The sequence below is a fragment of the Eurytemora carolleeae genome, unplaced genomic scaffold (genome assembly GCF_000591075.1).
Source record: "Eurytemora carolleeae unplaced genomic scaffold, Eaff_2.0 scaffold61, whole genome shotgun sequence".
In the NCBI taxonomy this organism is placed as follows: domain Eukaryota; kingdom Metazoa; phylum Arthropoda; class Copepoda; order Calanoida; family Temoridae; genus Eurytemora; species Eurytemora carolleeae.
Genome location: NW_019396269.1, coordinates 527,186 through 539,524, shown reverse-complemented (window position 1 = coordinate 539,524; position 12,339 = coordinate 527,186). Strand labels below are relative to the sequence as shown.

At 32.8% G+C, this 12,339-nt stretch overlaps 1 protein-coding gene across 1 annotated transcript; it reads left to right on the top strand.

The window, feature by feature from the left end:
- Positions 1–174: 174 nt before the first annotated feature.
- Positions 175–7,407, top strand: LOC111699787 (uncharacterized; the record flags this gene model as incomplete). The annotated part of the gene is given in 9 exon segments (XM_023470519.1): positions 175–247; positions 827–927; positions 2,164–2,235; positions 3,253–3,384; positions 4,703–4,754; positions 5,010–5,076; positions 5,934–6,010; positions 6,084–6,160; positions 6,230–7,407. Coding segments are annotated over 9 exon segments (1,619 nt in total), but the record flags the coding sequence as incomplete, so codon positions are not given.
- Between the last annotated feature and the right edge of the window lie 4,932 nt (positions 7,408–12,339).

The window sequence follows — 12,339 nt, the reverse complement described above, 5'->3', positions numbered from 1 at the left end:
TATGAATGTATCCTATGTATCTAGGTATGAATGTATCCTATGTATCTAGGTTTGAATGTATCCTATGTATCTAGATATGAATGTATTCTATGTATCTTGATATGAATGTATCCTATGTATCTTGACATGAATGTATCCTATGTATCTAGATATGAATGCATCCTAAGTATCTAGGTATGAATGTATCCTATGTGGATTTGAACCAGACTATATCAGTGCCTCGTGCTGTATACAGATGCTATAATAGGTCAGTAACCACACTTGACTTGACTTGACCTTGATATTTCACACAGTCTGGTTATTAAACTAGTACTTGATCTTAAAAAATTTACAGAACCATGGCCTTGACCTGGACCTTTTCAATGACCTGTATCTTGAAATTTGCCATAGCCTGTAAGCATGACCTTAACTGAACCAGGACCTTGAACAAGACCAATATCTTAACCTTGACCCTGACTTTAACCTGAACCTTTAAGTAAACTAAAGATCATTTTTAAACAAATCCCTTCCCTGCTATGTATCGATAGAAATACTTCATTTTTAAAGTGAAGTGTGTCCATGACCGTGAATCTAATCATTTAATTGATCTTGCACTTAACCTTAACATTGACATGCATTTTACCTTTATCTAAACTCTTAACAAGACATTAGGCTTTGGTGTTTCCTTGGACCGTGGACCTGAATTTGGCCTTAACATTGATTTTAAACTATAAGTAGCTGCTTGAACTATTTGCTATTTTGACCTGAACTCTAACCCTAAACGTTACATTGATCGTGACTTTGATCTTGAACAAATGTATTTGACAATTAATCTTTATTTGTTTAGAAAACTGAAAGTAAGCGTACTGTTCACTTGTACTGTAGGGAACCCAGTTATAACAAATATAGTTCCAGACTTCAGTAGAGACAAGGAAACTCTTCAAGAAGGTATATTTAGGGAGTTACAGAGTTACATGTCCTATTCGGATCCACACTGGTACCCTTTAGACCTTGAGGAAGAAACTGTAATTTTTCTAGCTGGAAAAGACATGAATTTTGTCAATTTCCTTCCACGTCTCTGCTGCACAAATCAAAGCATAAATTTTCGGATGGAAAAACATGGATATTTTTATCATTTTTGCTCAGACAAAAGTTTTCAGAGCTAAAAACTTTAGAATTTTGGATATCAAGATAAATGCTTGATCTCCCCTTTTTATTAATCTCAACATTAATTCAATCTTTAGTTTGTAGTATATAAAATTCAACCAATAGAGTGGCGTATGTAGAATTCCGATCAGCCATTCAGAAGTCGGGAAATTTTAAATTTGACGCGCCTTTTTATAAATAACTCTCATCCGTAGAAATCTGGTATAGGGATATTTAAAAAGAACGGATTAAGCAGGAATTAAAAGTGTCCACATTGAATATTCAGATTAAGCGATTAGGATTCAGGGTATCCAATTCAAAAGTTCCCAGCTCAAAGTACAATTGTTAATGGGGCATACAACTTTTTAAATGGAGGCGGGTCCCTTTAAGTCCCTTTAAGATTGATAACCTTAGCTGTTTAGGAAGTATAGAATACTGTTCTGCCTCCTGTTTTTTAGAAAATCAATTATCTGTTTAGGAAGTATAGAATGTTGTTCTGCCTCCTGTTGTTCAGTAAATCAATTATCTGTTTAGGAAGTATAGAATGCTGTTCTGACTCCTGTTGTTTAGAAAATCAATTATCTGTTTAGGAAATATAGAATGCTGTTCTGCCTCCTGTTGTTTTGTTAAATCAATTATCTGTTTAGGAAGTAGAGAATGCTGGTTTGCCTCATGTTGTTTAGAAAATCAATTATCTGTTTAGGAAGTAGAGAATGCTGGTTTGCCTCATGTTGTTTAGAAAATCAATTATCTGTTTAGGAAGTAGAGAATGCTGGTTTGCCTCATGTTGTTTAGAAAATCAATTATCTGTTTAGGAAGTATAGAATGCTGTTCTGCCTCATGTTGTTTAGAAAATCAATTATCTGTTGAAGTATAGAATGCTGTTCTGCCTCCTGTTGTTTAGAAAATCAATTATCTGTTTAGGAAGTATAGAATGCTGTTCTGCCTCATGTTGTTAAAGAAAATCAATTACTTGTTTAGGAAGTATAGAATGCTGTTATGCCTCATGTTGTTTCAGAAAATCAATTATCTGTTTAGGAAGTATAGAATGCTGTTCTGCCTCCTGTTGTTTAGTAAATCAATTATCTGATTTAACCATCAATAAAACAGGTCAAATCAATCAACCAATCATCAATTTCAGATAAGATTTTTAAAAAAACAAATAGAATTTGGCCTGCATAATTTCAAATATAAAGCTCCATGGTGGAAACAAAGGAATCACAAACACTGAATAAATGGGGTCAGATGTTCTTTTATGGTTTACAGGGTGTCACAATAAACATGGGAATTATGTGATAAAAGTTTTAAAAAAACTTTACAAACAAAAATGTAAGTAAATTTAAGATTATATTTTCAATCTGTCTCCCAACCCAACGAAAGACAAATCTATGTCTGCTTTGTTTATTTATATATTAAAAACGTCGTAACGGCTGAGCAGAGCAGAACTTTTTTGGTGGACGTTAAAAATAAAAACTGTTCAAAATAATTGTATTTTTTAATTATTTAAAATTTCACTTATATTATATATGTATTCGATGAAACTTTTGATTAATATTCTTTCCTTAAATGTACGAATTTATAAGGTAAAAGCTAGGTAAATAATTTGGAGAATGAAGGGCGTAAAGTGAACCTTTATTTAGTTTTTGATTATTTAAGATTTAGGCATGCATGCATTGTTTGTAACATATGTATTGTAAAACTTTTTCCATTGTCTCCCTTTTTCTTTTGTTTTTAATTGTGTCGTAAAATGTCAAATAGATAATTAAAGAAATGTATTCCATCAAACAAAATGTCATGATACCAGTTTAAATGAATATTCATCTATTTCAAAACGGAAATCCACCAAAAGAAAATTTTCGCGCAAACTTCTAGAAAATTTGCTTTTAGGTGGAAACCCCAAATTAGAATTGTGAAAAAATCCTCGAAATTCAATGGACAATTTTTCGGTTTTCTGAGAGTATAAACACTGGACAAAGGACATTCTGACGCTTGGAATATTCTAAGCGAAAAAATTGGATTAGTTTGGGTACTAATTCCTAAATGAAGGGAATAGATGTATTTTGTAAAAAGTGAACACTTCATTAAAGAGAAATAATTGAGCAGAACTTAATTTCAATGAAAATCTAGGATTCGGAATAGAAGATGAAGGAGGTGGGGCAAGCTCTGAATGGTCTTTCTGGTTCTTCCTCGGTTCGTTAATCATACTCACTCTCTTCTGGGTCAGCATACTCATCAAATACTGCACCACGGCAAACTCAGGTTATAGCATATACTCATCAAATACTGCACCACGGCAAACTCAGGTTATAGCATACTCTACATCAAATACTGCACCACGGTAAACTCAGGTTATAGCATACTCATCAAATACTGCACCACGGCAAACTCAGGTTATAGCATACTCATCTAATACTGCACCACGGCAAACTCAGTTATAGCATACTCATCAAATACTGCATCACGGCAAACTCAGGTTATAGCATATACATCAAATACTGTACCACGGCAAACTTTGGTTATAGCATACTCATCAAATACTGTACCACGGCAAACTCAGATTATAATACTCATCAAATACTGCACCACGGGAAACTCAGGTTATTGCATATACATCAAATACTGTACCACGGTAAACTCAGGTTATAGCATATACACCAAAAACTGTACCACGGTAAACTCAGGTTATTGCATACTCATCAAATACTGCACCACGGTAAACTCAGGTTATAGCACATACATCAAATACTGCACCACGGCAAACTCAGGTTATTGCATATACATCAAATACTGCACCACGGTAAACTCAGGTTATTGCATATACATCAAATACTGCACCACGGTAAACTCAGGTTATAGCATATACTCATCAAATACTGCCCCACGGCAAATTCAGGTTATAGCATACTCATCAAATACTGCACCACGGTAAACTCAGGTTATAGCATATACATCAAATACTGTACCACGGCAAACTCAGGTTATTGCATACTCATCAAATACTGCACCACGGTAAACTCAGGTTATAGCATACTCATCAAATACTATACCACAGCAAACTCAGGTTATAGCATATACATCAAATACTGCACCACGGCAAACTCAGGTTATAGCATACTCATCAAATACTGCACTACGGCAAACTTAGATTATAGCATACTCATCAAATACTACACCACGGCAAACTCAGGTTATAATATACTCATCAAATACTGCACCACGGCAAACTCAGGTTATAGCATACTCATCAAACACTGCACCACGGCAAACTCAGGTTATAATACTCATCAAATACTGCACCACGGCAAACTGAAAACTGATTTTGCAAAAAAATATGAATAAAGTTTTTGTTTCAATTGCTATTATTTATAACAACATAAAACGGCGACTGATATTTATCAAGACTTTTCTTGCGAACTTGATTTCCTGTAACTGTAAACTTGGTTCTTTCTGTGCAAAATCATTTATAGGTCGTTATTTAATTCTAAACCTTTGTGGGTAACCATTTGCAATTATTGCTATTTCCATTTTATTATTTGTTTTGTGATTTCAAACCTTTTAATTGAATTTTATGTTTTAGATCTTGTTCATATTCTCAAGAGTTCAACTGATCCTCCCTTTAGTTCAACAAGGCAGGATCATAATTAATAATCAGTTAATATTAATAATCCATTTTCGAGAGAAGGTGCTGCATTTTTTGATCTGAAGAATTCAAAAGTTTTTGTTTGAATTCATTGGGCTTCAAATGTCAATATTACCTTAAAAAAATAGAAAATACAATTAAAAAACTTATATGAGATTAAAAATAAAATCAAGAAAAATAACATGTTAAAAAAAGCAAGAATGTTAATATTAAAAGTAAAAAAAATATGATATGTGATGTGTAGATTAGGGAAAGATGGAACAATTCATCCATTAGTTCAATACAACAACTACATCAAGTTTAAACCTAAGGTAAGGGACCTTACTGCACGTAATTTCAGGTGAACCTAAACTTAAAGCGTCACCTGGTCGATTCACACTGCTGGTACCCTGAAAGAGTCTGTAAGCGTAATTTCAAGGACCCTTTATATCTGCAAAAGAAGGCAATGCCCGATTCAAAATGGTAACCTTGAAAGCTTTTTATCTGATCAATATTATGAAGAATTTTGTCGTTTTATTCTGATCATTCCAATATGTTTTCTGGCAGTGGAACCACTTTTGTAGAGATCCACAATTGGAATTAATCTTATAAATATTTATGTCTAATTCATACTTGATCAGACAAAGCTTTTAATGATATACCGTTGTGAATCGGGCATTGACATCTTTGCATGCAGGGTAACAGTGAGGAATATTTTGAAGTTTTTCTCTTTTGAAAAGAATCAATCTCAATTTCTCTGCTGCATGCATACATCAGAAAGTTCCTACAGAGAACTTCAATTGAAAATTATAAATTATCAGAAAGGTAATTTGAGAAAACTTTACGGGGTTCTTGGGAATCGGTCATTCTTTAGATTTAGGATCATAAAGAAAATAAAAGTGGCACCACGAGATTTATATTCAACAGTTCACTTTCAAAGACATTGATTCTTTGCCACAAACAAATTTTCTAATCCCTTTATATTTGCAAGTTGATGTCGTAGACTTTAGATATTTGAAACTATGACTTCTGTTCGAAAAATATTCTAATTTTGAAATATCAAAAGTTTACACCGTCAGGTTGAAAAGTTATAGGTATAAGAAAACTTGAGTTTGTGGCTCAAATCTTTTAATTTAAAATGTTAATGATTTTCTATTTTTTGCTTTTATCTGTTTTTTTTATTGTTTAGAGAAAGAAAGAAGAAGTTTTGAGATTGTTCAAAAAGGGAAAACATCCTCGGCTACCTGTCTCAGTGTCACAAATCAGGTTTAATTATTAAATGTTCAGATTGAAATATCTTTTTTTCTTAAATTATCATGATTATAGTATTTTTCTCTAGGTCATCTGAACTACTGGAATATGAATATGAACTAGAGCTTGGGGAGGAAAAAATTCTTCCGGACATCACTGTAGCAGGCAAAAAAACCTGATTTTTTTTTGTATTTTAAGTTATAGAGATTTTTGATTAACTCTTCTCTTTTACAGGAACAATGCCAAAATTTACCAAAGCAATTAGGACTTCAAGCATATCAACAATTGGAAGCATTCAGGCAGAATCAAGTTCCAATAATAGTCGTTCGCTTGAAATGTCAAGCCGAAATCATCCTGAAGTATCAAGCAGTAGTATGCATGAAATATCAAGCCGAAATAATCCTGAAGTAGCAAGCAGCAGCAGTATGCATGAAATATTAAGCCTAAATAATCCTGAAGTAGCAAGCAGTAGTATGCTTGATAAATCAAGCCGAAACCCTGCAGAACTAGCAAGTAGTAGTATGCCCAGAACATCAAGCAATCCTGAATTGCCTGATACTGATGCAGATCCAGACGATTCTAGACCTGGAATATTCAGTATCTCAGCTCTGCATAAATCATCAAGAAGGATTCAAGCAGAGGAATTGCCTTTTTCTCCAGGTGCAAATCCTCCAAATGATTCTATTGATAGAACAGCTGAGATTCCTCCTGCAGAATCAGCTGACAGTGCTGGTGCTGGCACCAGTGACAGTACAACATTTCTAAACCAGTTTTATCAAGCTTATATTTTCAGTGGACCAGCACATCTCAGTGCGGAAACTATGATGCGAATGTTAGACCATTTCAGAGAACTACGAGGAGACACTGAAACAAATTCTAATATATCAGAAGATATGCCAAGGATTGATAGCCATGTCGATACCTCGAATGATGGAACTGATCTGAAAGACAAAGATGAAGATCTTGACGCAGATGTAGAATCATTGAGCAGTGGAATCATTAGGCCTTCTTTTTCAACTGGAAAACACCACAAGACACTTCCTCTAGACTCCAGTATGACGTGGAGTCCTCGACCCCTAATTCCGTCCTACGTTCCGTCCTACTCCGTTCCATCTGTTTGGAACATAGATAACTGTAGAGAGAAACTTTACAGATACACATTCTTAGAAGGAATAATATATCCACCAGGATATATTCCATAACTAGGTGTATTCTATTCAATTAAAGCAATTAAAGGGAGTGTTCGCTAAAAATGAAACTGGTTTTTCATTAAAAAATAAGATTCACTGACACAGGGTCAAACGACATATAGGGTCAAACCACCCAGGATCATAAAGCGACAAAGGGTCAAAATGGAAAAAATATGTTATGTATTATTTTAGGGTAAGGTTAAGTTAAGACAATTTCTGGGCCGAGCGCTGCGGCTAGGACAGGCTAGGGGGCCGAGCGCTGCGGCTAGTAGTTCAAATGAACATAAAACTATGTCTTATTTAAGGGTTAGGTTAGGTTAAGACAATTTCTGGGCCGAGCGCTGCGGCTAGGACAGGCTAGGGGACGGAGCGCTGCGGCCACGGGTTAGTTCTAATAAAAATAAAAGTAGCTTAAATTAACTAAAAATAGTCTAAATAAAATGTTGCCCATTTGTCGCACTTATTAACCCTATGTCGTTTTAACCTTTGTCACGTTTTTGACCTTCGTTTGACCCAAGATCGTTTTACCCTATGTCGTTTGACCCTATGGCATTTGACCCTAGGTCGTTTGACCCTATGTCGGTGAATCAAATATCAATAAATAATAATTATAATAATCTAATAATAAAAATATATTGTTAATTTTTTAAAATATATTCTGTTCGATATTTTGAAAAATTAAATTTAAAAGTGACCTCGCTTCAAAACTTGAAGCTGAAATTGAAATCAGTTTTGGGTTTGGTGGAATTGGCTGCACAGAACAGTAATTAAATTTTTGCCACAATTTCAGGTTTAATTTCTTATCCCTTTATCTTTGTAAACCAATAATGTATAGACTTTTAACATATGAATCAATGTATGCTGAAATAAGCTAAGTTTTGATTATCAAAAGTGTAAAGCATTATGTTGCAAAGATATAGGGATTAGAAAATTTGAGTTTCAGGCAAATACTCTGTTCTTTTATTGACTGGCTTAAGATAAGATTAGTATGTTAACTAGTTCAACTACTTCTCTCTATTCATAAATTTCCAGCTCAGCTAAACAAATTTTCCCCTCATTACTGTAACTTATTTATGCAATTAAGTTTTATATTAAAGTATGAATCATGTGAAAGTGTAACGCAATGCATAAATATTTTTGATTAATAACCGTATATTTTTATATTTAAATTATTTAAACATTTATCGCTAACAAACATTATGCATGACAGTATTAAATTTATTGACAAAACTATATTATATAAAAATAAGTATTTTTTGAAACTTGGCTACCAAAAAAGGATGAGACTGAAAAGACGACCTCTTTAATTAAATGTGATGATTTCAAGGTTAATTTAAGATTGATGGTTTGAATACAGTCTTCTGATGGCATTATGACGCAAAGTAAGAAAACAATTACACTGACAGAGCTGGAATCATCAACTTATGGAAACACCCAGTATAAAATCCGTATTGTCGTCGCTGAAGTCCCATTCTTTGTGGGTAACCCTGTAGGCTGTAGTATCAGTGAAAATGGGTTTAAAAGAATATTATTAGATATATTCTATTTAAATCATTTTCAATTATACTGCAATTTGAAATTAAAACAAAATCATCTTTATTCAAAACCAAAGAGGATTTTGGTTGGAGTACCAATTTTGTTTAAAAAAGTTATGCAACACTACAATCTCAACTTTTCATTGCAATTTTTTAGAAAATACTTTCACAACTTTGCGGCCTTATAACTTCGCTTGATTTAATTTTACGACCAGAAGTGCGTGAAAAGAAAATTTTTTTTTCAATTTTAAACACATTTTTTCTTTCTATAATTAGTTGTGTTTAAAACATAAAATATTCTTAACACTGAAATTCAATGAGCTCTTTATAGGACAATCTCTACAGTTAGAGAGGCTAAAAGTTGCAGCTAAATTATCAGGATATAGACAAATAAAAAGGTACAGTGAGATCCAGAAAACTCTGGAATAAGAAGCACGGTGGACTAAGCCAGTAGGGTCTGTCAAATAGGTCTAGGATTAGGATGGGTACTGTAAAAAGTCTGAACGCGCCGTGGGAGTTGTCATAATTAGACCTCCGACGGGACTATGCCAAGAAAATTTACCCTTGTCGTATGTTAGTCTGGTTAGGGCGACGTACTGTACTTGATTGTCTAATGTCTAATGAAGATAAGACACAGCAGTTGTATAGTTGTCAACCATTAACATTAACCCCCCCCCCCCTCCATGTAATGTCGTCTTCAACCTAAAAGCTCCTCTCGGAGATGAGAAGCCAAACCAAACAATTCCAGCCCGCTTTTCTTCTTTGTTCTCCGATAACGGAGTATAAACGTTTATTAATTGTGAACCACTTCAAAGTTAAGCAAGAATATTTCATATAAAGAATTAGTGACATTCCTCAACATTTAATTGTTACTCTTTTCAGAAGTTTTAATGTATAAAAAGCGTCTTCGGACTTTTCGACAGATAACCCCCAAATAGGCAAATAGATCGTAAGAATCTTTTCATTATAAATTTGTAAACCCTGAAATAATTATTTATCATTATTCATTTCATTTTTTTTAGGAAATAAAGAGTTTTCTGCATTATCGATTTTGATTTGAGGGTTATTCCTTGTCTATCTGTTCATCGTCAGAATCTTGTTCCTTAGCGACAACAATAGTGTACACAAACCTATTTTACTTAATAGGCCTTTCAAAGTTACAAGTAAAACTATTTGCTTGTTGTAACAACATACAATACACTTCAGTATTGCTTTAATGTCGTCTTCCTATTCCACAGTTGTTTGGTTCTAACTGTGCACCCCGGACTAACTAGAGTGAGCAGCATTCGGTTTCTTCTATTTGAAATCAAACGTGTTTTGGTCTGTAATTCAACAATCTTTTAACTTACGGATTTGTTTATTCTATACTTTTTCCTTCAAAATGCATATGCCGACAAAAAAGACTAAAAAATGTGTTTAATGGGTCAAATTGTGATCGAAAGTCACAGCGTTCTGGAATATTGACAGAACCGTTAAATCCACGTGTGTGTGCATATACTTGTTCCACATTTTTAAACTATAAACCGTTCTTTTCTCCGTCATTCTTCTAGAAATTATATATATTATAGTTTCGTTTAGTAAAATTATTTGCATAAAGTTTGCTAAAGGTTTGCACAAGGTGCCTTGGCATTCATAATATATTTGCAAACTTTAAAGGTGTATTCTCTACGGGAAGTAGGAGGAGGGTAGATATATTCAAATTTATATACTTTTAGTATAAAAAGAATTGAAGTAAATAATACAAATCTTAGTTAAAATCTATATGCATCAATTTTAGATTTATACTTTGAAATCAGGAACCAGCTTAAATATTTAGATAAAAACTTCTAGCTTAATGTAACCTTTCCAGAATTTAAAAGTTTAAAAACTATATTTTAAAAAAGTTACAGAAAACGAGGTTCATCATTTTACCATTAACCTTCTTATTATCTCAAAACTGATTCAAATAAATTATTAAAATTGTTAAAGCTTCCAGTTGTGTACCTCTTTCCTTTGTAATCTGTAAAATAAATTAGGATATTCAATAAATATTCAATATTCAAGATTGTTCATGAAATAGCATTTAAAAAATATATTCATTTGGAAAAAATATCCATTATCTAAAATAAGATTTTGATAATTGTTTAATTATTGGGCCTGGGATGCGGTGGGAAAATATTTGAGAAACTTTGGAATGATTTTCCAGGTACTTTGAATATTCGACTACTTACAGATTAAATACTACTGACATGTTTACTAGTATAAGGTTAGATTATGCTAAACAATATAAAATGTTACATTAGATCAAACCCATTGTTTACACTTTAATAAATGTCAGTAGTCCATCACGTTCCGCTTAACATTTACGAGGGAGAGAGGGATATTCGTGGTATTTGGTATTTAGAGGGCGGGAGGGATATTTATAGTCTTTTGTGTTCCGAGGGAGAAATGGATATTCAAAGTTTGTTGTCTATCGATGAAATTGATAATTTCACTGCATGCAATGATGCAGGAGCTCGAAAATCTACTAATTGAGCGAAATCGTTTAATTGGCATAACATTGCCTTAACTCGATTTCGAAATCGTTCTTTAAAAAATCTCTTTTACTTCTTAAAAAAAATTATGTTTTACCTTTATTTGAAACTATAGACATTTTTGAGCTTATAAAATAAAAAATACTATTATTATGAAAATAATAATTCTGCAGGAAGCAAAAGTGTTTTTTTTTAAGAAACGAAAACCAACTGTCCTTGCATTTATCATGCACTGTCAGAAAATTTGATTATGTAAGAGGCTTTATTCTCTTCTTTAGCATAATAGAAAATAAAAGTCAAGCACCGGAATATATTACATCAACAAACTTTAGGAAAATTTTGTCCAGCATGCAACTAAAACAGATATTTCTTATAAATGAAAAAATGTTCTCCAGGACTTCAACCAATGAGGGAATATTTGAATCAAAGAAATTTTCAATTGAACTTCTGTAAGAAAATGCTGTGCGGATAATGCTGAAAAGATAATTACAGGAGTGTTCGCGATAATGGGGATATAGGCTGAATCCAAGGGTTCATGGTGTTATATAATAATAAAATATGGATAATGTTCATACTTAGATCAAGCATTTTCTAACTTTCTTTAGTTTCAGATAAATTGGTCAATTGAACAATTGTCAAAAATAGTTTCTTATGTCTTTTCTTAAGTAAATTTGAAATAGAAAGTGTAAGAAATTATTGTTAAGATATAGTTTGTTTTGTTTAATGCTTGTTTTTTTAATGTTTTGCTATTTTTTTATAGGTTAAAATACCTTTTAAACCTTTTTTTTGTCACAAACTCTGATTTTCTTACCCTTATATCTTTGGAACCCGATTTCGTAGACCTTTGATATTTCAAACTATAAATTCTGTTAGGTCACCAAATCTAAGTTTGAAATATCAAAGGTTTGGAACATAGGGTTCCGAAAATATAGGGATTAGAAAATCAGGGTTTGCGGGTGAAAACTCAGTTCCTTTGCCAAAAATAGCAATAAAATGAGAATTTCTTACAGAATTTTCGAGAAAAGAAAATAACAAGGTATTTAAATAGTTTTTCTAATGTTTCTCGATTCTTTTTCTAAAATAAACATATTTTTAGTCTTGTTAAG